The 26,357-nt window shown below is 38.4% G+C and overlaps 1 protein-coding gene across 1 annotated transcript in view; it reads left to right on the forward strand.

The window, feature by feature from the left end:
- The window catches only part of TLL1 (tolloid like 1), a 139,860-nt gene that overhangs the window by 69,886 nt on the left and 43,617 nt on the right, over positions 1-26,357 (forward strand). The window contains exons 5-9 of the mRNA XM_005230497.3: positions 1-118; positions 11,285-11,463; positions 13,245-13,350; positions 16,261-16,385; positions 23,323-23,438. Coding sequence (XP_005230554.1) covers positions 1-118; positions 11,285-11,463; positions 13,245-13,350; positions 16,261-16,385; positions 23,323-23,438 — 644 coding nt within the window. The remainder of the gene's footprint in view (positions 119-11,284; positions 11,464-13,244; positions 13,351-16,260; positions 16,386-23,322; positions 23,439-26,357) is intronic.

The raw sequence follows: 26,357 nt of genomic DNA on the forward strand, positions 1-26,357 counted from the left end.
GCACCCAGCGCGCCATGTTCAAACAGGCTATGCGGCACTGGGAAAAGTACACGTGTGTTACATTTATTGAACGAAGCGATGAAGAAAGTTATATTGTGTTTACGTATAGACCGTGTGGGTAAGTGTGTACGTGTCGTAACAGATACTGGTGCTTTCAATGTTTGGCCATGTTTTCAGCTTTGCAGTTATAAGTGAATGTGTAATTCACAGGAAAATTAATAGAAACTTACTGCATTTAAAAGATACATGTTCTGATTGGCATTAGGTTCATTGAAAGCAGTATGGATAGTAACTTTTTGAAGTTATGCCTCTTTTGTCTTATTTCTAGATAATCTTGCTATAGATACGTAGACTGAGATTTTTATATTTGGCTTTATGCAGTGCTTTTAATATTTATATGTATTGTTCTAAAGTTAGTTAAGCCTTATCATTTGTTTATTATTAGCTTTCTCTGTGTCACATGTTGGCTGCTGAATTATGTGTGGACATCTATCCTATATTCCCTTTCCATCTTAATTGTTGTTAATTGTGATTCTAACTCTTCTATTCTTAGACTGTCCTTGGCCAGATTTGTTTAACCTCCAAATTCATGGCCATTTTACAAATTCCTTCTTCCAGGTCACAGGTGTGTAACAGTGAACAAAACAGGTTTTATTTTCCGTTAGTGCAGCTTGCTATTAATCACTGTGTTCCATCTTCAGATATTTATTCCCACAAATGCCTCTGTCAGCTATGTTTGTTATTTATTCCACTCAGAAGTCTTAATTTTATACAGTAGTCACTGAACCTCCTCAGTGTACCATCTTTGTTTTCCAAGAAGAGCATTTACTACCTTTGGAAATACTATGCTTGTGGTAGCCACCTTCTGTTTGGGTTGTAGGCTCCCCAGGGAACAGCTCTGTCTTGCTGGCCTCCTGATCAATGAACACTTTGCATGCGTACTTTTGAATTTTTGTGGGATAGGGTTTTGAAAAGAAGCCTTGGGACCTCCTTGTGGTGTAGCAATGATTCTGAATGTACTTAATTATAGCCCACAAAACTACCTGTGGACTTACCTTTTTTAATTACCCCTGAAATTCTTCTTAAGGCATAGGAAAACATAATAAAACCCACTCATAGACTGTTTTAAGAAAGGCATCCTCTTTGCCTTGGAAAGCCCCTGAGCCTCAGACCCTTGCAGTTAGAGAGTTTATTTATAGGAGTGCCTGTGAACTTGCCTGTCATGTTCTTGTGCTCCCGTAGGTCTGCTGTAGACCCTGTTGGAAACCGGTTGCCAAATGAAATGGACTTTTGTTCTGGCCCAGCACAGCTGTTATTTTAGTTAATGATACGAGCCATAAGACAGGATTCAGAGATACTGACATACAACTGGAAGAGGATTGGGAAGCAGAGAATAATTGTGATGGTTCCCTTGCACTTGCAGAGGCAGAAAGCACTGTGAATTTACACAGAAGAGTGTGAAAGATTTAAGTGGTGTCAGACACTTTAGAAAGAAAAGAATGGGGATACCTACAGAGATCTTGGTTTCCTCAAAAGTAAATACAAACTCAAAGTGCCCAAAGCCAAACAACGGAAAATCTCCCCTAGCGACAGCGCTGTTCCGTAGGTTGGTTCATGCTTCATGAGATCAAGTTTAGGGTGAAGGTTGGATTATAACCAGTTTGAACCAGAAGGTTGGGATATACTCAATATCTACCTTCAAAGTCACCATTATCCTTTACAGTTAACGTTGTTTTATTGGTGGGTGCTTTACAAATTACAAATAATTTAAAAAGGCTGTAACAAGTTTAAAATAAGGACAAGGAAGAGTGTGGCTATGAACAGTTCACCGGTGATGAAAACAGGCTACAGAGAAGGGGCATTTGAGTGACTGTTTTGGGGGTACTGAGTCTATAAGCCATTTCAGGAAGAGCCAGATAAATGAGTGTATCTTTGGGTGCATAGGCACCACTGTGCATTACTCACTGGCATACAATGCTGATGCAGGATTTTCCATGGAAAGAGCCCAGACAAAAGTGACACCAAACCATCTGCAAACACTTTCTGCTACATGGACAGTCACATTGAAATTAATCTCTGTTCTTTTCAACAGCACCGTGCTGTGTTGGTTTGTTAGCACGTTGTGTCATTGTTGTTTGCAGTACCACGGCAGCTAATGTTCACAGATGAGGGAGACTGTTGCACTTAGCGCTGTTCAAATTACAAACTAAATGATAAACCCTTCTCCAAAGAGCACACAGTCAAAACATAACATATTTAATGAAACAGAAAGCGGATACAGTCATATATGTAGAAATTCAGGTATCAATATCTACAAATGTCTCAGATGGCAGCATTAACACACTAGCAAGTGAAGTGTTACTGAGCCTTTGTAAACATTAAGGATAATGTGAAGGAGCATAATGCGTTACATCTTGCAGCAGCTCATGAGAAGCTCATCCCAGAAGGGCAGTGATGAAAAAAACATATTTGAAATATAGCAGCTGGTTTTCAGCAATACATGACCTTCTTAAAGTTGAGAGTTTATGTATCAAAAATGAATGAGGGGTAAGTTTTGATTATTGTAGACCCATAGGACTGCCAGGGATCGCAGGAAGATATGTAATGTATTCTTAAGACAGAAGTGGCTGTTCCTAAGTCATTGCTCATATGCGGTTGTCTAACTTGTTTCTGAAAACCTGCAAAGGTGAATACTTCACAACCTGCTAGGAAATGTATTGCATCACTATCCTTAATATAAAAAATGTAGGAAATTGGGGGACAGTGGTTTTGGTCATAGCTAAACCAGATATTTCTTGCTGCAATTAAAGTAAATTAACTTTTATTCCTGCTCACCATGGCCATAGAAAATAAATTTTTCCTCTTTCTTTTTTGAAGGAGTCTATTATGTACTTTGAGACTGTTATTAATTCCACCCTCAGTTCTATTTTCTTTTAGGCTAGAAATGTCTAATTCATTTAATCTTTCCTGGTAGGTCATGTTTTCTAGGCCTTTGATCACATTCTTATTCTCTTTGAGATTCTTTTCAACTAGTCCACATCTTTCTTGAAGTTGAGGACCCAAAACTAGGGTGTGTTTGTCCAATTGAATCATTACTTCTGCTAAACCAGTGCTAGAGCTAATGCGTGTATCTTGTAGTCTCTCCTTCCACTTAGGTACCTAAGCATGATGTCTCCCTGTTTCTCAACAGCTGCATGTTTGACTTGTGGTTGGTTGGGATGTGACTGAATAAGAGCCAGAGTTCTTCCCACAGCACTGATATTCTGTCACTGGTTCCCATCTGTGCCATGTTTTGCACACCTCAGGACACTAAATAATTCTGTATTTCCCTTTTCAGATCTCTTCTCTGATCTGTTAGAGTTGCTATCAATTGCGGGCTTGTCTTTGTGGTATTTAGCAGTCTTTTCTCAGACTGCAAGAGCATCTTCTCTGTCTTCACTTCATATAATATTCCCACCAGCTTCATACCCCCCCTTTATACCAGGGTTCTCTGATTTGCTTATGGGCAGCTTGTGTGGAAAAATGTCAAAAGCTTTACAGCTGGATTCCTCCTTCGCATCAGAATATTTTCATCTGTTGCAGTATTAAACTATAATCATTTGTTATCACACCTTGTTTATCTAAGCTGATTTGGAGAACAGTTAATTATTGTAATATTGTTTCTTAATATAGCTGAAGCACTAAGTAATTCAAAATTTTGTAATTAGTAAGTGATTTGTACTATTAGCTGGAGATATAAAAATCAGAATGTAATATTCAGATACTAGTGTTTATGATTCTTCTAACAGTGCTGTGTACATTGGCATTAATATCAATTACAGCTAATATTTACAGCTAGTTGATTAGGGCAAGTAAAAATCTAATCTGTAAACAGGTTCAAAAGCTCTTTTGTTCACTACTGCTTCTCTGTCCTTAAGTTTCTTGCAATCATATAGGAAGTGCCTGAAGATACAGTCAGTGTGCTTCTCTGTGTGCAAAGCCAAAAAAAAGGGGTCAGCAAACTGGGATGGCCTCTAGTCACATGCTCTTAATAAATATTACTGAGTGCAAGATCAAGCTTCTTTTTATATAGTGAGACAAAAAAAGAGCAATTAGTCATATTGTTCTGGCATCTCAGCATGCCTTTGACCTGCCTTTGTGGCAATTTTTGTTCTTCACTAGAAGACAAGTACTTTTATGACAAACTTTAGATGGCTTATTACAATCCCTGCTGTATCCTCTTGTATGGGTGTTTGACAAAGCTGTCTGAGATACAGGAAAATCAAATCCTTCCCCCAGCATTGTCAGCTGAACAGCTTCTGAGTGTTTTAAAGTTTTTGAACTTGCTAGTACATTAAATAGACATTATGGGCAAGTTCTTAAAGCTGGCGAAACAGGTAAATTCATTGCCTGAGGTACGCTTTTGCATGTATCCTTTAAGAAGAATTACATGTTATAAAAGGTGCTGAATCACTTTTATGGAATGAGAAGACATTCAGAGTTGTGCTAAATAATCTGTGGCATTAGGGCTGACTCGTGCTCTCAGGTGGCAATTAGCTCCAGCAGCTGGCACTCTGCCTGTCCCAGCGGGGCTCTGCTGGTGGCGGCACGGCACGGGATGGATGTGACCAGGGTGCAGGTGACCTGTTGCCATAGTCTAAACCACAGTGCATTAACGTAAACTGAATGAGGGGTGATTGATGTTGATACACAGGGATAGGTAGCTGTTAACCGAGGAATGGACTCAGCTGGCTGTACTTTATACTGTTGGGGTAGTCTTCTCCATTGAGCAGGTGAAGAAGCAGTAGCCACTTCTGCCACCCCAACAGGTCCTCTTTGGGGAGTGAATCAGAACGTTTAGGAACCACAGCTGTATTGATCCCTGACAATAAGCAATTTCATCAGGTCAGGTCATAGCCGATATCTCTTTTGTACAGAGTGAGTTATATTTGTGATAGAGGTGCTTTGTCTCCAAGAAAAAACCTCTGCTTCTTCAGTGAGATATTTGTTCATGAATTTTGTGAACCTCTTTCTCTTGCTTTGTGTAACATTTAGGGAATGTTATGCAGTCCTAGCACGCTTTAGAAGTTCTGTATTTTTTCATCCACCACTTCATACAGTCTGTGCCACAGCAAGCTGATGTTGTGATGTGTGAGGATTTTTATATCATCACATTCTGAAGAGTGTAGCTTTCTAAAAAAGTGCTGCATTGACCCTACCTGATACTCTCTTCCTTCATAGGAATTTAAGAGCATTTTTGACAGTAGCTGTGAAATAGTGTTGCTTAAAAGAATGAGTGGGGTGTTCCAGTCACTTCACTTTCTCTCTGTCATTTGTTTCTCTTTGCTCGCCGTCATTGATCAGCTAGACTGATTAAATAGAATTAGAGATTCATAAATAGTTACTGTCTCCAGCTGCTGTCTAGTGCAATAAAGATTAGAGAGATGAGGAGCTTTAAAAGCTGCCAGTTGACTCAATTTAAGGGGCATGACAAGTGCTCATACAGCACAGAGAGGTCTTGATCTTTTGCCAAACACACCTGGCGTCAAACCGTGATATTGCATATTAATTTATTTCATAGATGTATTTATTTATTTAATTTGTTTTTTCGTACCCTTTGATTCAGTGCAATTGTGGAAGTGATCAGAATCTTGTAGCTTAATTGGATGAATCTGGTGTGCTTGACATGACGCTCATCCTAGCAAATCCTACTAACCGTCTATGAGTGTGCAGTGCTGCTGTTATTTTAAGACTTGGTGTTGATGCTTTACATGCCAAAGAAAATTAGAAATACTCAATAAATGTGTTTATAATTTCTGGGAAGTACTTGAAATCTGTTAAGTAATCAGTGTAAGGGAATTGCCGTACTCATCTGGCAGCTTGTTTTTAGGACCAGGCCAACATTAAAAATACGTAATTCCCAGTGTGTTAGGTTTTAGGTGTTCAGTGTTAGGCAACCTAGAGGAATAGTGCTGTTTTCTTTTCAGAAGAAAAAAAAATATATTTCAGGTATGTCAGATGAGGTACCCAGTCACTACACAGATTTGATAATGCCCAACTTCTCTTGTTTTTTATGACTATAATAGTAAAATGTCAATTTGTTTTTGCAATCACGACAAGTAATTTCTGATTTATGAAGTACCACTAAAAGCTTTCAGTGGTAGTCTGAAGCACCTCTGATTTTGAGAAACAGTCAACTTCTTGATATTCTTAATTGGATTGGGTAAATTGGTTAATTAGGTATTTATTTACCGTATTTTCTTACAAAAACAAATTGTCTTAATTACTTAATGTGTTGTACTAGTCATTTTGTTTTTCTGTTATTGTACAGCTATTGCTTGACCTTTTCCAAGATACAGTGCACAACCTTAAAAGCCCTAAACTGTCTTTTGGGCCAAATGAAGTAAAGAGGACAGGAAGAGATAGACCATAGTTAAATTCTTGCTTTATACTTTTGCCCTTGTTGTGAATAGCGTCAGTAAAAGCAGAGCTGGAGACATCATAGATACCATAATTATTTTTTCACTTTTTTCCTTTTTCTCTATTTGTCTCCAAAGTATCACTGTGCAAAAATTATATTGAAAATCTGTGGAAATTTTTAAGCCACCAAATATGGCTTTGATAGTTGAAGCATGTAATGTACATGAAGTCAATAACATAAGCATGTTGAAACTATTAAAATTGTATAAAATATTCTACAACCTACAGTCTTAATAACCTATTGATTTGCTTTAAACTATAAATTGTTAGTGTTCTTTAGTTCCGCATTGCAATTTTTCTCTATAGATTTTCCACACAGTGGTAAATGTGAAGACTCAGCAGAACTGTTTAAACTGTTTTATACTAAAGGATTTGTTCTGCCTTTTCGTAATTATCCGTGGTTATCCTAACGGTATTCTCACAAATCTCTTGTACTGCTGTCATGTGTTGTGTTCAGATCACAAAGGTTTTGAATTGGAAATTAAATTCCAGGATATAAACAAAGGTATTTAAATGTGTTGTGTCTCCAGGGTGTACTTTGCAGGATTATAGTTGAGTGGGAAACTAGGTAAGTTAAAATCAGTTGTGTCGTTGGTCTGGGAGGGTTGTGGTTAATGGCTTGGACTCAGACTGTGACTGGAAGTGCAGTGTCTCAGGGATCCATCCTGGAACCCCGTCCTTTTTAACATCTTTATCAATGACCCACAAAAGAAACGATGGTGCGTGGTCTCATCAGGTTTGCGGATGACACTAAGTTAGAGGGGACCAAATGATAAGCTCAGTGGTAGAGCTGGCACCAAGAGGGACTGAAGAAGGCTGGAGGAACTGACCAACAGGAACCCTGTGACATTCAAGGGCAAAAGACAGGCCAGGCAGTGCCGGCTTGAGGAGAAGCTCTGTGGAGGAGGCCACGGGGCAGTGGGCTGGGCAGAAGCTGGCCATGGGCCCTGGCAGCAAAAGCAGCCAACAGCCCCTGGGGCTGTGTGAGCAGACACACAGCTGGTGGCTCAAGGGAAGGGTCATGCCTCTCTACTCACCACTTGCTAGAATATAGATAGAACCTACTTCCAGTTGTGGGCCTCCAGTACAAGAAACATATTAATAATGTGGAAGGACTTAAGCATAGGGCTGCCAGGATGCTCGGTACCTGGAGCACTTGCTGTATGAGGAGATGTTGAGGGTCCAGCGTCTGCTCAGTTGTGGAAGAGATGGCTTCAGGGGGACCCAGCAGTGGCCCCCAGTTCCTACAGGGAAGGCAACAAGGGGAGGGAGCCAAGCTTTGCATGATGGTGCTTGGTGGGAGGATGCAAGGCAACAGGCATGAGCTGAAGAATGAGAGAATCAGGCTGGATATAAGGAATAAACTTATTCCTTATATCACTGTGCAGACAGCCAAGCATTGCAGCAAGTTGTTCAGAGGGCTGTGCTGGCTCCATCTTTGGAGGTTTCCAAGACCCGACTAGATAAAGACCCAAGCAACCCTGGTCTGACTTCACCCCTGACCCTGCTTGGAGCAGAAAGTTGAACTAGAGACCTCCAGAGGTCCTTTCCAGCCCAAATTGTGCATGAATCACTGGAATTTTATGCATATTTAGGAGTCTAATGTGAATGTTTTACAGGTTGCATGCGTTTTATGCTTTCCTATTTTTAAAACAACCTTCAGGCATTGTCAGTGCATTTTATCTCTTTGCCCAAGTTGAGGTCAGTATACCATAATTACCATAATGATGTACATGACCTTAACATAGGTAGGAAGCCCTGACTCATTAAGTTCACCTGATATGGAAATGGTGACATGTTTTCACAGAATGCAGATTACTCCATCTGATTGATTCTTGTGTTTTCTACCATGGCTTCCCATAGATTGCCAAGGCAAATGCCACATCTCAGTCCTTACTTCAGATTGTAAGGAACAATGTTGAAGTCTGGGACGTAGTAACTAAGTTTGACAAATTTATTTGATGTCTGTAATGCAACTGCCTGTGACAGTGAATTGGGAATTCTATACTCAGGTTAGAAGGTCTTTAATGGGTGTTTAAATGAATGAACTTTCCTTGGAATGAAGAGTTATGGCAAATTCTACTATCTTTGGCTCAGAGTACAAAGTTTGTACTCTAGCATTTGCTTTCTAATTGGGTGGGACAGTAAATAACACTGTGTAGGAGACCTAAAAACCCCCAACAAAACAATAAAAACCACAAAACCTTCTTCAGGATCCAAACACTTTTTTCCTCAGGGTGAGTGTGAGTAAGAGAGTATATGAACTATGGTAGTTCCCTTATTGCACAACAGAAGTGTATTCAGATAGCTGAGTGACTAGTGAAAGATAAAAACCCAGGTTAAAATGATGCTGAAAAATACCTGTAGTGCTTTAATTATGTTTACATATTCACCTGTAGCCATGATATTTATTCTGCAAACATGCAATCTGAAAAATATGTCAAGCAAAACCATGTCAGCGTGTCAGATGCAAAGGTGAAATCCACTGTGGAATCATGAGATAAAATGGTGTAATTGCTCTAAATTTTTATTTTAATCTTATTGCTGCTGTTTGTTGCTTCTTTTTATCACCTGAGCTGCATTTTTAGGGTACGTCTTAAGATAGATGTTCTATTACTATTATTTGTATCAGTGTTTGTAATAATATTTCTATTTTATAAGTATTGTAAATAGTAATTTGTGTTTATACAGTTTATATGGAGTGAAGGAAATAGAGAAATACACAGGTGTTCTTTATTTTCTGTTACTGTGGTGTGAAACAGTAGCATGTAAACCTGCACCATTGACAGTGACGGAATTGTACGAGAGTTGCCATTGGTTTTATTTACCTGCTTTGAAGAGAGCTATCAAGAGAAGGCACCTTAAAAAATTAATTAAACATGATATTGCACAACTCTAGCTGAAGCACTGAGCCTAATTCAGTGCTTTGACCCAAAAAGGTGATTCATACCTATCCTTGGAACTACCTAAAGCAGGAAGGAAAGAGTTAACTTCTGTCGAGGGTAGGAATACTGGAGAAGCAGTTGAGATAGCAAGGAACGATTGTCATGTGAACAATAATTTTTCCTAACAATATTTTCAAGATAGTTTCAAAATTCTTGATACAACCCTCCTACGCTGTTGTAGTAATATTTTCTCCTATAAACGTAACTTGTGTGGCCTTTATAATTTTAAAATGTTACTATCATTTTTTGATATATCTATCCTTGATTTTAACCATCAGTGCAAAACCAGTATATGCTTACTAAGAACAGGTATAGTGAGCTAACATGACGTGGCTGTACTTCTCTAATATTCATGTTTTAAAGTTCTAGTTGTATTAGATGCTAAAAATAACCAATGAGGAAGACTAACCAAGACTGACTGACTAGCTAACTAACTAAAGTTAAAAGTTTCTTTGTCACTGCAAAACCTGAAAAGGAAAACCAAGCAAATGTTGTCCGTAGAAGTTAATCTGCTGTTGGTATTGTTCCCATAGCTGCTCTTCCACTATTGCCTGCAGAGGCATATGAAGGGATAGGATCATTCTACACACTAGCATTGACCGTCTCAAGGACCAAATATATTCTGCTATGTAAATGTTGCATCAGAAAACATGTTTTTTTTTTTTAAAAAAAAAAGAGGAGGAGGGAGAGGGTGGAGGTGATCTGCTCAGTAGAATTCCATTCCACCTGGCAGACTGCAGAATTTAAAGATCAGAGATGGGAAAACAGGCTTTTATTAGGAAATACAATGCTAACTTGAAAATTTAAGATCTTCAGCGGTGACAGGTGAAATTGTCTTTCATTTTGGTAGGATTTGCTTTACTCTTCTTTCTCTTCTTTTGCTAGCATAGTCAAGCAACTTTTTTTCTAACCAAAAAGCAGACATCTCAGATAAATGCTGACAGTATGAATGCTGAAAAGGGCATCTCTGTTCCCTAAGTTTACGTTGGAATCATAGAAGTGGAACAGGGATGAAAAATGAGAGCAGTTGTGAAGTAGGGCTTTTTTGAGATTGGTTGTTGGTTTCTTTTCTTGTGAAAATATGACTTTCTGGGACTAAGGTTTCTACTGCAAGAAAACAGGAGTGGGAGAAGAAAAGGGTTCACGCGCATCCAGTGCATTCAACCTCCTAATATACTGTTGTTGCAAGTCGCACTGTATGTTACCCATAGCCAGAGAAACTAACTATGAGGAGGGATTGCACCGTGGTGTCATAGGGTTCTGCATCTCATTCAGGGTATCTTCCTTCTGTGTTGAACTGCATGCTAAGTGAATCTTTTAAAGGACTATTATTTAACTTGCATAATTTCTATACCCTGTATAGATGGAACTAATTAAGAAGGGTCACTTTTCAGATCAAAATAAAGCAAACTTACTAGACTAACCAATAACTAAGAGTCTGTTGAGTGCTGTCAAGACACACAGCAGAAGTATGGCACAGAAGAAACCTTGCCTTCACTTAGCAAGAAAGCAGGGGTATGCATGGGTGAGACGGTGCTTCCAGTAAACTTCGTTTTTATTGATTCTTTGGTGAAAAGAAGTTTCTGTGTCATTCTGAGATACAAGGCCACAAGTGACAATTCTGTTGATCATAGCTAGCATCTTTTGAGAATACCCCGGGGGGGGAAAAAAAAGAAAAAAAGTGTCCTTTATTAGGTATTCTGAGTAAGTTGTTCTTGCACTAGATCTGGAGTTTGTGAGACTGCAGAAATTGTGTAGTGCATTCATTGCTCTGTTGATTTTTTTCTTATATAACATTTTATCAAGTTTTAACTGAATTTCCTATATGGTTTGTAGAGATATGCATGAAAGCTTTATCTGTGTTTGTGTTTTAATTACAGGTGCTGTTCTTATGTAGGTCGAAGGGGAAATGGTCCTCAGGCTATATCTATTGGCAAGAACTGTGATAAATTTGGTATAGTTGTCCATGAGCTGGGTCATGTGATAGGTTTCTGGCACGAACATACACGACCAGACCGTGATGACCATGTCACCATCATTAGAGAAAACATCCAGCCTGGTAAGATATTCTAATAAGTTGTTTTTTGGGGTTTGGGGTTGTTGGTTTGTTTTTTTTTGGGGGGGGGTGGGAGTGGGGCAGGGGAGGGGAGTCTTTATTTTTGGTGTTTCCATCGCCTATCAGAAGTAGTCATTTATGCCTGATATTCCTTTTTAGCTAGACTGTTCTCAAGCTGATTCACAAATGAAATACTGCAACTGAAACTTCATTTTTTTCTAACGGTCTGGCCAAGTAGAAAGCCATTAAGTAGTATGGGCTAGAAGGAGAGAATATAGTAATCGTGCTCAAGAACTCTGAAGGAAGCCATTGCTCTTAAAGCCCTTTAAAAGTCATGTTTCTGTGCTTGAGAAAGGGCTTTTCTTTCATAGTCTTTACTGAATGATAAGTATAAAAACATGCTAATAGCTTTTTATACTGCCCGAGAGGTTTTGACCTGGAAGGTAAGCTGAGGACTTTGTGACAAGGACGGGCTTTCCATGTTACTTGTTTCCTGCAGAGCCTGTAGCTTAGCCAGCGGCCTTGATGTTGTTGCGACAAACATCTGAGGAACCTGAGAAATTTAAGCTGGCTGTTAAAATTAAATCTGTCAGTCCAGCTGTTGTGCCCACACTTGTGCTGCGTGGGCAAGATGGGAGGGAACTAGGCGTGTTTCATTTGCAGTGTCATAAATGTGAAACACTGATTTTGACTTACGAGAATTCTCTTCTCAAGAAATGGTGAAATCAGAATTTGTCTGATGATAACTTTGGAGTATTTATTTGTTCCTATAAAGAGTTTTAAAATAAAATAGATTTGAGATGCAATAGATCTTTTCCACCTCAGCTAGGACTTGGAAGATGACTGGCAGCTGATACACACTCCCACAAGTCTCTGAAGTCCCGAAAGGACATATGCATCAAAGCCTTCCTTCTGTTCTTTCCATGTCATTAACTTGTGTAGATACCATAAGTGCTCTTCCCCTGTGCTTTTTCTGTGATGGGGAAAATTAGCTGGAGTGCCGTCCTCAGCCTCCTGCTGTCTACTTGCTGTTGTCTCTCTGGTTTCCGGCTGAAGCCACTTTGTGGTGTGGCATGAGCCTTGAGGGGCGCTAAATGGAATCAGGAAGTCATGACCACTAAGACATTTGGGGTTTGTTGTATTATGCAAGTTACGTTGGTTAATAATGTTAATGCCATTGCAGGTTTTTTTTGCCAGACATCAGTTGGAATATGAATTGGAGTGAGGGGTGCTTTGCATCTCTTAATACACTGATTAGGACAGGACAAAAACCTTCTGGTCTGGAATTATGAACTAACTATAATTCTTTTTTTCATTAAGTTGCAACAGCTGACTCTTGAAAATGGGACTTTGTAGTGTTTGTATTACTTGGGGGCTCAAAGAGCAGCCTTCATGGGAGCAGTCCTTTTAGTATCCAGTATGACCAGTCTATAACAAGGAGGGTTTTTCTGGGGTCTCTGCTGTCAAAATGATTTCTGTCTCGAATTAAGAACCAAGCCAGCAAATTTTGCAGATTCTACATGAAGCACAACGTAATGTGTGGGGCCTTTATGTGTGTTAGGTGAATGAGAACAGTCTTTCTAAATGTAAAGGTAGGAATTTGATGTGTGTTTCAGAAGACATTTCTGCCCTTTTGGTTAACAAAATCACACAGTTAATGCCAAATGACTAAGATTTATGAATGTCAGTGAGTGATTAGGTTAGGGTCTTTGTTGTTTTCCTTTTCGGGGTTGTTTTTTATCTTCACAAAAAAAGATATTGAAGAAACTCTCAATCATTTGTAGGTCAGGAATACAACTTCTTGAAGATGGAGCCTGGAGAGGTGAACTCCCTTGGGGAACCGTACGACTTTGACAGCATTATGCACTATGCTAGGAACACCTTCTCAAGGTTGGAGTCTCAGGTTATACCTTTTGACTTTTAATTATATTCCTGTCTGTGAATGTGAAGAACTATGCTTTTTTAAGTATCCTGAAATCACTGAAGATATCCCTTGTGATATATTATTCTTGCAACAATCAAAGCACAGCTTGTTTATTTTAAGTCAGAATAATTTAATTATATTTTTTAACATGTTTCATTTCTGTTCAGTTTCAAAGCAGCCTTTTGATCTTGCTTCAGTTCTTCGGATTTCAAGACAAGATAATCTGGAAACATCATTTCATATAATACTCTCTTTTTGTCTCCATAAAAATTTGAATTTAGTAAAACCAAATGAGTGAAATGATTAGGAATTGTATGTGTAACATGAGCTGTTCTCTTTAAAGAGAAATCTCCTTTGGTGCATGACGTCTGACTAACTATGAATTATGTAGGTAGAACTTGTCACGGTATTAGGGCATCTACGATGCAAGGCACAGCCTTTACTAAGGACTGCAGTCAGACATTTATAACAGAGCCTGTAGCCTCTTCTCTATTGCTTGTACAGATTGTTACTGTGATCAAAGAACACAGTTCTGGTGGTTTTGCTCTGGCGTGTTGCAGGCTGATGCTTTCCCAACTCCATGGTAACTCATGTGGGGCTTGCTCTGAAACTCTGCGTGGTTTTGGGAGCTGTACAAAGAGCTGTTCCCATAAGCTAGCCCTGCCCTGGAGAGTAAGTGGAGGAGTCTTTCACCCAGTCTCTTGCTATATTTCACACCAAGTCACAGTTCAGCTGCTTACTCTCTAAAAACACCAGAGTAATGTAAATTAAAAGAAACTTCAAAAAAACCCAACAAAAATGCTAGTTTAAAAACTTACGTGCTTAGCTTTTTTTCCCCCCAAATTCATGCATTTAAAGGCAAAAAACCTAGACAATCTGAGACTCTGAAGTAAACTGAAGACCACCAGAAACCTCACCAGCCTCTGCAAATTTCTTAAGCTTACTCTCCTCAATATAAATGATATTATTAAAAAAAAATATATTCTACCAAAGGATGTATTTAGCATACCCATAATTTACCCCTGGAAGAGCATGAGATTGAGCCACCTGAAGTAGATAATAGTCAAATTGCTTACTCTAGTTACAGATACTATTACCTTAAGGAAGAGATTATAAGAACCTGTATGAAATAGAGTATTTTAACAATCTGGATCCCCCCCTTCCCCCCACCCCGCTGAGTCCTAGGGCAATGGCAGCATTAAGATAACTTGATTTGTGGGCCCTGATCTCACTACCTTCCAAGCTGGCAAAAGCTGATAGCGCCATGAGCAGGCATGCCCTGCCCCAAGGTGAAAGAGGTTGTTACTTCATACTGTTTAAAAACAACCAGCAAACCCTTCAGGTCATTGATTTGTGCTGATTTATCTTGAAAGCATGAGTCATGCTCAGTGTGGTATATTGCCAGCTGTTGTTAGACTTTACTCACCCAGATAAGTAGCAGAAATCACAAAACATCATAAAGTTCTAGTCACACACAATGCTGTTGTTCATGCTATATTAAAACTGTTACAGGTTGTTCCCTTACTAAAGTGCTAAGGCATTTAAGAGAGCACTGTTTTCACATTTTTCAAAATATGAATAATGTCAGTTTCAGGCTGTACTAAACATAATTGGAAAATAAATTTTATAATTTATAGATACAAACACTTTTTAAAAATAATAATGTGCTTTATTTCTTGAAGCTGAATAATGTCATAAGTAGTTTATTTCACAGTTTAGATTAGGATAACATTTTGACACGATTCTTTTTTTACAACATTTCTAGTGGTGCAAGATTTCTAATCTACATCTGACTGGGTAAGGAGAGCAGTGTGTACCTGCAATATTCAAAATGGTTCATTTATTATAATTTACAAAGCAATCTGTATTTATAAACAATATTGCTAACTACAAAGATCCTTATTGTTCATTCATTTGTGGACCTACATTATGGCTGAAAATATCTGTTTGACTTTTCAATAAAAGCCCTACAGGTGTACAAGACAGAATGAAAGAAATTAAAGAACAAGAGAACACAGAAATGTGTTCATCTATTAACTTTTCATTTTATGGGATTTGGGGGATTTTCAAATTCTGTAACATGAACAGAACTTAGTTTTTTACCTTTACTCTTTTAAAATTTATTTGAGAGTACCAAAATATTTTGAATCATATTTAAAATTTGGGAAACTGAACAAAACTGCACATTTGGAACAAGTATGCTCCTATATTACGTCTAGTAATTTAGGGCAAATGTTATTAAAATCACATACGGTAAGTTGATATATTTTATTGTAAAACAAGCAGAGGCTGGCAAGTAAGCATTTCTGTTTCAAAAGCAGCAGATAGAGTAAGTTCTGTTATAACACCTGACAGAAGAATGATTGGCAAGTGTGCTTGACTTTACCTGCTCTTACATGTTTAAGTCAAGACTTTAACACTTCTGTTAAAAACTTCGTTAGAAATAGGAGCTTTGTCATTAAGAAATTTGTGATAGGGCCCAATTTATGTATTTTATATAATTCTATAATTATTTTTTTAAATACAGCAAGAGCTTAACAGTAGTGCCTTTTTCCTGTGTAGTCTTTATAGTAGTAAGAGATTTCCCTCCTGTTGTCTAACACAAATATAAAAGCTGATATGTTAATTGATATGCTGAAAGAAGATCATTTTTTGATAACTTTGCATAAAGTTTACTAGTATACAGTATAAAAATACTGAGGAATTTTTAAGACATGTTTTCTGTATTTAAAGTTCTGCATTTTACCCTCTTATTTATGCCAAATGTAAATTCTAGATTGACAAAATAGCATTATACATTCATAAAACTCAGACAGCTTTATGACAGAAACCTGATAGGGGGTTTTGGGGTCTATTTTTATTTTTATTTTTTTTAGGGGCATGTTTCTGGATACCATTCTCCCTTCCCGTGATGATAATGGTATACGACCTGCCATTGGCCAGCGTACTCGTCTAAGTAAAGGAGATATTGCACAGGCAAGAAAGCTGTATAGATGTCCAGGTATTGCATCACAAACAAAACCCACATACTAGCAACTGTTTGACTTGTTGTTCAAGAGGAATGAAAATTTTTTTGAGTCAGCTGCTGAGTAGTCTGCCCTCATGTTGGCAACTGACATAGGCAGTTCAAGAGTTGAATAATCTTATAGATGTTTCTGGAGTGCAAAGCACTTAAGGACAGGTAAACTGTATGAAACAACACTTAGTTCCATGACATTTCAATCTTTGTTTTCCTTAGCTGTTCAATGATTAGGGAAAAAAAAGTTTAATCTCAATTCTAGTTTGCATATTGGCTGGAGTCCTTTTTGATTTGAATTCAAGTAGGATGCAGAAGGAACAAATTAAATTATTGCTATCAGGTCTGAACACAAAAATTTTTGAAAATTTCACAAACAACAAGCCAGGACGACTAAGTTGTAAACTCTTTTATGGATGAACTGGTTAGATATTATTACAAAATCCTATGATTTTAAGACATACACTTAGTATTTGGATATCTCCTGCTTAATTATATCCTATGAATTCCATGCATATTAGCGTTGTATCTCAAAATAGTGTTAGGGTAGAGTTTCTTTCTGTCTCGGAGACATCAGTGGCTAGCCTGGAGTAACCCACAGTTCTCGTCGTTCTCTAGTGCTGGTTCTTTGTTAAGTGCTGGTGCAGTGGTGGAAACCTCAGAGCAAAAGGTTTTACTTTCCTTGCTGTAGTTGTGGCTGGTACCAGTTTTAACCTTTGACGTCAAACAAAGCGGTTCAGAAGTGCCATCTCTCAGCCAGAATTTGCCAGCAAGGTCCCCGTGCGAGGCCAGACCTATCAGCTTTGTGCCGCGTAGGTTTTACAGCCCTCCTGCTCCTTGTGGGAGTTGATGCAGTCTCAGTAGCTGTTTGAAGTCAGGTGTGTGACTGCTTTCAACCACCTGATCAGTGCAGGAGAAATAAAAAGAGGGATCAGGACTGAAGTAACGGAGCTGCTTCAAATTTGTGTCTGCAGCAGCGTGATCTGCGGAAGGTCTGGGGCATCTGATGTGCATTTGCTGTATACTGTACAGCTGAAATATGCCTTCCGTTTGTGCTGTAAGTAATCATAGTCTTTTGTATACTGAGAGCTTGCACAGTCTTTCTGGGCCTACCAGAGGAGAAACCGCTTTAACGTATTTTCTTTAACAACTGTTCCTTTTGGAATAGTTTTTGCTCTTTCCTTTTGGTGCAGAAAGTGCTTAAATAACGGCATTCTTCTTGGCAGCATTATTTCTAAAAAGAGTATACAGAGCGAAGCAATTTCATAAACACAGAATATACCTATTTATGTATTGATAAAAGGCAAATTTTGGAGACAAAAATAGTCTATGAAATTAAAACCACTGTGAAAGCAGCTAGTATCTTATGATCATATCGACTTAAGGAAGATTTTTTTAACAAATTAGAGCTTACGCTGTTTAGTGTGTATATAATAGTCTAGCACATACTTACAGTCAACTGAAAAAGATGCGATGTGCTTTTTGAGCAAATGTTCAAATAGCTCTTCAGAGAAAATGTACTTTTCATATAATTAATGAAAATGTGCAATGATGAGTTAGCCTTTCTTTCAACGTCTTGAAAGTTGTTGAAAGTTAGTTTCACAGTACTGTAAAACCAAGGCTGTTGAGAGTAGTGTGCACTTTAAAAGTAAGCTGTTTTTTGCAGCAGTGGTGAACACGGGTCAGAGGGATAGGAAAAATAGGTGGTAGTTACAGGATCATGCTCATTTTCTGGTGCTTTGCTTCAGCAGACTTTGGAATAAAAGATGCTGGTTTTCTAGCCCTACTTAGATTAGCCAGTCCATAAAAGAAAGTGAGTTTTAAGAGGCAGAAAAAGACAAGAGGTTTTGCTACAGATTTTAAATAACATACTATTTAACATCCTGGGTTTTTTCATATAAATATTTTTAATAGAACTGCATAACCGAATAACACAACGCGACTGTAAATGTCCAGTAAAGAGAGCAGCTCTGAAAGTTGCATGGTACTTGTGATCTAATAAAGTTTCCAGTTCTCCAATAGTGAGACTGAAAATTCAAGCATTAAGCTTTTGGTTTTATGAAAAGAATCATGTGATCATCACAGTATATAGCAATAAAATCCCTGATACTGTTTTTTTTGGTGGCGTGCTGTACTTAGTATTTCAGACAAAAGATGTTAATCGTGATGTCTGCTTATGATAAAACAGCAGTGAATATTTCAAACATTAATAACATCTCCATTGTTTCATCTGTTCATTTGTGTTGACTGAAATGTAATACAATGAAAATATAAAAAACAGTAACTTAAACAAACCAGTATTTTCCAGAGATGCACACTAATTTGATAAAGGGGTTTGTGGCAAGCATTTCTGGCCCTAGAAGCTGGCTGGGTTTTCTGGGGCCCACGAGCGTGAAGCTGAGCTCAGGGCTGCTGCAGAGCACAGCCGATCCCGCAGCAGCGCGACCACCGAGCCTGCGCCGCTGCAGCTGCTCAGGGTGCACAGGGCTGTCCCCCAGGGAAGGGCTCAGTGCCTGAGGAACTGCTCTGAGCTCGGTGAAGCCAAGGCGTGAGATTTGATAACCTGGCTTTCATCAGCTGAGCTAGGGCCAGGGCTCAACAACCTAGCAACAGCAATTTTGGTTTGTTTTTAACTTTTTCTTAGGATTTCTGTCAAAGGAAAATGTAATTGCTGATAGGGATCTGTTACGTTTTAATACTGGGTTATATTGTTACATGACAGAATAATGAGGAGAAAGCAAGCAACCAAGCTGAGAATCCTTGCTCTGCCAAGCTTATTTTGAACTTTGAGTGCCTTGGCATTTGAGAACTCTAGATCTTGAACTTCAAGGCTGGATGTATGACAATTTTTGGACTGTCTAATGGAGTAATAGAATATGTTTTCTGGTGTAGCTATTAAAGTTTCCTCACAGATCTACCTTTATAAGTTTATATAGAAATTGTACTTGATTTAAAATTCATATGTAGTTTTATAGGAGAACGATACTCGTAGGAGAAAGAGAGGACAAGAAATAAGCGGGTAGAGTGGGACTGAGTAAGGGGTGGGAAAGGAGGCTCAGATGGGCAGGAGAAGGCTGTGCAGAGGAAGAGAAGGTGAATGGAAGTGCTTCAACAAACTTACAAAATGCCGGGGTCTGTGACAGTATGCATGGGAGAGAGCAGATGAAAGACACCTAGCCTGGCTGTTGTCACTGTTCCCCAAGCTTAACTTGCTCCCATCTGTGTTAGATTAGAAAAGAGTGTTCACCTTCAAAAGTCTGCCTTTATTCACTGCATAAGGTAGTTTAAAGTTTTTACATTAAGACCATGTTCCTACAACTATAAAGGGGAATCAAGTCAACAGTAAGACGCTGAGTTGTAGTAAACTGATTTAAGTTTTTGGTTTAACAAGTACATTATCAGCACCAGATACTTTTAGGGCTCTGTGGCAGCTTTATGTGCTACATATGTATAGTTGTACAGACTTGGGTCTAAGTAAAAGATCTTAATTCTCTTTGGAAGAGGGTAGACTTAAATTAGCTGTATATGACAGTATGTATTTGCTAGTGCTATACACAAAGGAATAAGAGTTGGTTCCCTGAGTGTCTCGGAGGATCTGGGCTTTGTAATTTTCAGATTTCACTGTAAGACTTAATGGAAGTTGACCATGTGCGTAGACCAGCCCAGAGAGGTGTTATACACAGGCTGTGTAATTAAACACTGCTGCAGAGTTCGCTGGTAAAAATTGCTTTGTATAAGCATATAATCTACCTGCAGCCTGTGCCATCTTTACAATGAGAAGGAAAAAATAGTTTCCCTTTCCTTAACACAGAAAGGCTTCTCAGGATTCTAACCTTCTCAAGCTGTATAACAGATGGGAGATTGTTTTTTTTGGTCGGGGTGTCTGTCTGGGGAGAGCTAAAGTGGCATTTCTGCAAGTGGGCTAGCCTAATAAAATTGATGCCATGGTAAGGCATGACATTTGGGAGGGGGGAAAAAAGCGTCAGAGAAAACATTGGCAGTGTTAATGATTAACAATGGAATAAATATGTACAAATGCTTTTTAAAGCAGAGGTGTATAAGATTAAAGTTCTCATTAATTTCTTCTTCATCGTACATTTCTACTAAGATTAGTTCTTATGGCCCTTACTGCTCATTTTCTTTCTACATTTCTTCCCAAAGTGGACTCGTTACTAATGGACTGTCACACGGTAAAATGTTTATAATATACTATTTTATAAGCCTAATCACAAATACTGTAGTTGCCACAGTCCAATTACAGGGAAACCTTTATGTTCTCTAGGGATAGAATTTTAACTGTTTCAATTACCACTGACCCATTGAAGATGAATATGCTTTTAAACAAGAAATACCTAAATGTGACCCCGGCTATAGTGGCTCTGGAAACCAGCCTGGAACTCAGATATCTCATAGATAATTAATTCAACTATTGATTGGTATAAGCTTCTTGTTATAGATCCCTTGAGTAATGAGGAATTTTAAATTAAATGGTAAAGACTGTGAAAAAAATAAATCCCATACATATTTCATAAATTCTGATTGTGTTAATTCTTAGTAGAAGTTATCTAATTACAATTTTTCTTACACTTCCCTTAATTTCAGACATATTTATGAAAACTTTGATTTGATAGAGAGCTCTCAGGCATTTTAATGTGGATATAAGTCAAATTGTAGTATTAGCTAGCTTTAACCTATAATTCCTCAAAAAATAAAATGTTCCACAGCACCCTTTGCAACTTAAAATCCACAGCTGTAAGGAGATATAGTTATATATCTATCTATATTTATCTCTCCTTACAACTTTTGTATATGGAGCACGGAGTGTTATTAATAGTCTGGAGAAAAAAATTCCTGCATTCTATAAGAGAGAAAAATTCTGAAATGTTCTCAAAAATACAAAGCTATTGTGCTTTATTCATTGATGCGTTTACTTTTGTAACAGGGTAATTTAGGGGCTTTAATAGAGTAAGGGGTAGTTATTCCAAGGTCTTCCTCCTCTCCTCTTACTATTTGCAGGCCTGCATTTGAACTGATAGCTCATATGTCCCACATATTTGATAGCATTTTGTTTGCTTACATACTTCACATGTGAGTGTGTGCATTGTGTGACTTCATAATATTTGTCTCGAGGTTACAGTTAATTGAAAATAATGCAATGTGAGCAGAAAAGTTTGGACAAACAGCATTCCTCATCTCTCATCATGTCATCTGCTCAAGGCTTGCTTAGTACCTGTGATGCTGGTGAAATAGTTGTAGCTAGTGCAAACAGGAGATGTACTAAAGCTTGAAATATGTTTCTGTGCCTTGTGAAAGTACGCTGATGCAGTGTGGCCTCGATGGCGCGATGCATGCTGCTGCGCAGGGTATCTCTTTGCGTTCTCTTTTTCTCTACTTTTGTACAAGGCTACTATTTCACTGTTGTCCTTCACTTAAGCACTTTACATATTTGTTATAAGCTACAATACAGTTTACTAGCACTGGGGGAACCCAGTATGGTTTTCTGCAATTTATTTAAATTTGCATTCATCACCATGTTAAAAATAAATTGTGGTTAATTATGGATATAGCCTTTTCACTGAAAAGGCTTTGTGCTTTGTACAGAAATAATTATTTAGCACTGAATACCTTTTTTTTGTATGTGTCATTTGCTGTGGCTGCCTGCAACTTTTTAAAGATAAACCCACACTTCATAAATGAGGGGAGGAAAATATTTTTTTTTCTGCTTCATTCCAAAAGGACGTGGTGACTGTGACTTTAGCCTTTAAATTTTTTTGGAGGCTGCACCAGTCTTTCTTTTCTCACCTCTTCACAATAACCATTTCAGTGTCAGAGAGCATATTTAATGCCTTGAATGTAATTTATGCCTGATATTACAGCCTAGTTGTCAGATTACATTTTAGACACATTTTGACCAGACAGGCTTTACAGCTGTGTTGTCTGTCACAAACAATCTCTTCCTTTGTCCCCTTTTATTTAAAAATTTTCCAGATCATTTATAATTCATTGAGATTTTGATGATACAGTAGTTCACCTGCTGGCAGTGGTAGCTGTAATTTGAAAGCAATGCAGATCTGATTACACTGTCAGTCATGGGATAATATTCTCAAATTCACATCTCTCGTATCACACCTGCAAAATTGGTGGGTGAAACAACTTGACTGAGATTGAAAGAGATGACTGACTGAGGTGTGACACCCTTACCAGAATCAGTTATAGTGGTGGAGAATGGCAGGAGCTTCCAATGTTGTATTTTTAGTGTGAAGAGGAATTATTAACCAGTCCACCAGCAGCTAGTAGCATGATTGACAAGTGAGATATGGGTGCTAAGAGCTTCAATAATAACGAATATAAAAGCTTTTGGTATTTTAGCACTTCACATTTGCTTTTCTTTATTACTCATATCTCTACAAATCACTGTTGCAAGAGATTTTTGTTGAATATACGCTTTGGTTTTCTATACCAATATAAATGAGTGAGTTTAGGTCAGATCAGTCTCTCATGTGGGCAAAGTACTAAGTTAAATGAAACCACTGATGAAATTCCAGTGTGGTGCCAATCATGCTGTACAAACTTTTGTTTCAGCTCTTTAAGGGCATGGCTAATTCTTTTTTCCCACCAAAGTAAAGTTATATGTATAATTGTACAGTTGATTGACAGCAATGACATTTTTAAGACTGCTGTAATTTTGGTTATGTCAGCAGACAGCACACAAGTGAAATAGTTCATGGAATAAAAACATTCTGTGTAAATAGAATGAATGTCAGACTGACTTAAAATCATTGTTTTGAATAAATTGTAAAATAACTAGTCTGTTTTCCGTTCTGCATCTGCAGTGAGTTAAATGTATTCTGAGTAGATATTGGAAAGATGCATTTTCCTGTTAGGCACATTCAATTTTATATTTTTACTGGTTTTTTTTCAGCCTGTGGAGAAACACTGCAGGAATCTACAGGCAACTTTTCTTCTCCAGGATTTCCAAATGGTTATCCTTCCTACACACACTGCATATGGAGAATCTCTGTGACCCCGGGCGAGAAGGTATTTTGACATTCCTCTACTAAAAACAGATACTATTTTCAAACTAAAATGTTGCATTTCTTTAGCTTTTCATTTAAGTTTAAAGCTTACATAACAATTGAAAACAACGTTATGCCATAAAAAATGGGACCGTGTACTACGTCATATTGACTTGACTTTGGTCTGTGACATATAGAACGACACGATCTATTTGGTGGCTGCCCATGTGAAATCAAGGCATGATTTCCATCTGCCACACGTTTGCATCATGAAATCCCTTCAAAACTGACTTCCGATTCAGTTGGTGGTTCGGTGTAAAGGTGGTAGAGGTAGTTCAGGCTCCTGAATGGTCTCTTCTCCAGCACGGGACTGCGCAAGCTGACTGAGCTGTGTGGGGCTGATAGCTGGGCTCTGCCTAAGGAAGGTCTGGGTATGCTGAGTGACATGTTTTTAAAGTGAAACAGTAACAGCATGGGGTAAAGAAAGTGTCATTGCAGGTCTTCCCTGGTGTTGGTTCTAGTGCATGTAGTTCTACTTTCCTGGCATCAGTTTTAGAGGAAAAAGTGGTGGTGGTGGGAAAATTGGCTTGGGGAGAGAAGTGCACCATCTTAATGAAAGCAAAACCTGTTTCTCTTGTCTATACTTTCAAAATATGCTAGCTGAATCTTGTTTTAAATTACTGGCTTAAATAAGTAAGGATAGAGAGGAGTGATGGGAAGTTTCACCTGAGACAAAAAATGCAGGGGGAGAAAAAAGGATGTAAGTTTCTTTGCGGGAAACAGTGGCTGATATTAATCGGTCAAGTACAGCTGAAAGAGTGAAATATAGAAGTAACATAAGCCCCTGGAGAGTCCAAAGAGGAAACCCAGCATTTACCTCCAGATATTTCAGTCAGTTTTGTCAGTGGTCTCGCACTCGCTATTGGACATAGTTTTCTCCTGTTTGGATTGCTTTATTCCGTGTTTCTTTCAGGTCAGAGTCCTGTTAGACACCAAGAATATATGTTCTTAATGTGCTAATAGATCCTTAGGAGCTGTAAGAGCATTTGCTGCTGTGGGGGGTGAAAGCAAAGTCATTTGGAAAGCATTCTTCTTCCTCTGGGCAAGAGCCAGAAACAGGAGGAAAAATAAACATGCTCTGTGCTGGGAGGGTGGGGGCGGCTCTGCAGGTTGGCAGGGAAAAACAAATGAAAACAGATGAATAAGAAAAGCTTTGCACAAAAGATGCAAGTTAATCTAGACAGGTAATTTTATGTCCCTGCTATTTGTGTTGCTTCTTAGACACTGCTGCGATAACGGCAAAAATGGCTTAGGTTTCTTTTCTATTCCTCAGTTTAAAAAAATTTAAAAATACAGCGTTCATCTACAATTGTTACTGGCTTTTGAAAACAATATTAATATATGAGCTAGAAAATGGTCATGCTTAAGTATTCATATCATACTCCAACTTTGTGTAAGCCTTTCGGTGGACATTAGTGTAATTGTAATACATCTGTGATACCATTATGTCTTGAGATTGTAACCACCGCTGGAGCTGTGTCATACTGTACAAAAGCTTAATGGGGGAGAACTGCTGTCCTGAAGTCAGCGCTGTAAGAAGACTGGCTCCCTTCCCATCATATCTCCTGCTCCAAATGGGGAAAAAGGCTAAACAGAATTTTCTAATTGAAATTTGACGTGACAAGTCATATCTGTAAGGCAGTGTTCTGACCTCCAGCTCTCATAGTCTCCATATAGTTCAGCAAGAATGAAGTAGATGGTATTTCTGCTAATGTCAAAGTCTGTTTTGCCAGTGCTGTTCCCATAGGATATTGTCTGCCTTGAGATAAAGGACCCTATTTGCAGCAAGTACTTGATGTGAACAACAGCAGAAATGAGGTCTAAATTTTAACTAATGCATGTATCGCTGTACCTTGGACACTCATTATGCTTCACCCCAAATTTTCTCAGTGAATGACGCTAACATATTCATATTATGAAAGGGAAATAATATATTTAAATTCTTGTTCCTTTGTTACCTGCTTTGACCCTGATGGATGTCAGGAATGTTGTGTGGAGGTTGGAGTGCATTATAAGTACATCACATCATGCTCGGAAATGTCAGTGGGCACTTTAGTCACCTAAAAATAAACTGGAAAAACATCAGTCCAGATTGTCTAGTTCTTGCCTCTCTTTTATTGACATTTAACATTGTGCTGTTTGAGCATAGTTTAAAGGACGTTTATCCATGCTGCTTTCTCCAGGTACAGGCACTTCCAATCTTTGGCAGGAAATTCGGTGAAGGATGGCACTGCAGTGGTACACGTTAGCTGCAGCGTCCCTTTTATTGGTAGGCACCATAAATTGCCAGCCCAACCTAAAATGTATGTGCACCTATTGCTAAAACCAGGCAGTTCATTCACCTTTTACTTTCTGTCAGGATTTAAGTCTATATGGTAAATGGCTGTACACAGTATATCTATACACACAAAAATCTCTGGGGGAGGATGGTGTTAGTAATACTGTAAGACCTCTGCCAGTGTGAATCCTGCCTTCTGGTGTGTGGAAATTTTGTTGGCATAGGGAGTTGCAACTGTGCCAGTGTTGTGGGGGGTTTTTTAATCCTCCTTTTTGAACAGGTTACGCTACTTTAAATTTTTTTTTTAATGTTTTACACGAATGCTAAAATAAGACAGATAAATCCTTGGTTGGTATGGGAAAAAATGCCATATGCAGAAAACTTGGTACTATCTGGTGTTTGCTATTTATTTTGTGCTTTCTTATCCCAGGCTGTAGGAGATAGGATATATTCTCTCCAAAGCTGCAGTAGCACGATTGAATCTGCTGTGTAATCAATAATTCCTTAACTGTGCTGACAAATACCCATTGATCGTTTTTCCTATGAAGACTTTCAGCCATCCTGTCCCTTGAACAAACTCTACCTTCTCTGCAGCTTTATTTA

Source organism: Falco peregrinus, chromosome 2 (assembly GCF_023634155.1).
Source record: "Falco peregrinus isolate bFalPer1 chromosome 2, bFalPer1.pri, whole genome shotgun sequence".
Taxonomy (NCBI): Eukaryota; Metazoa; Chordata; class Aves; order Falconiformes; family Falconidae; genus Falco; species Falco peregrinus.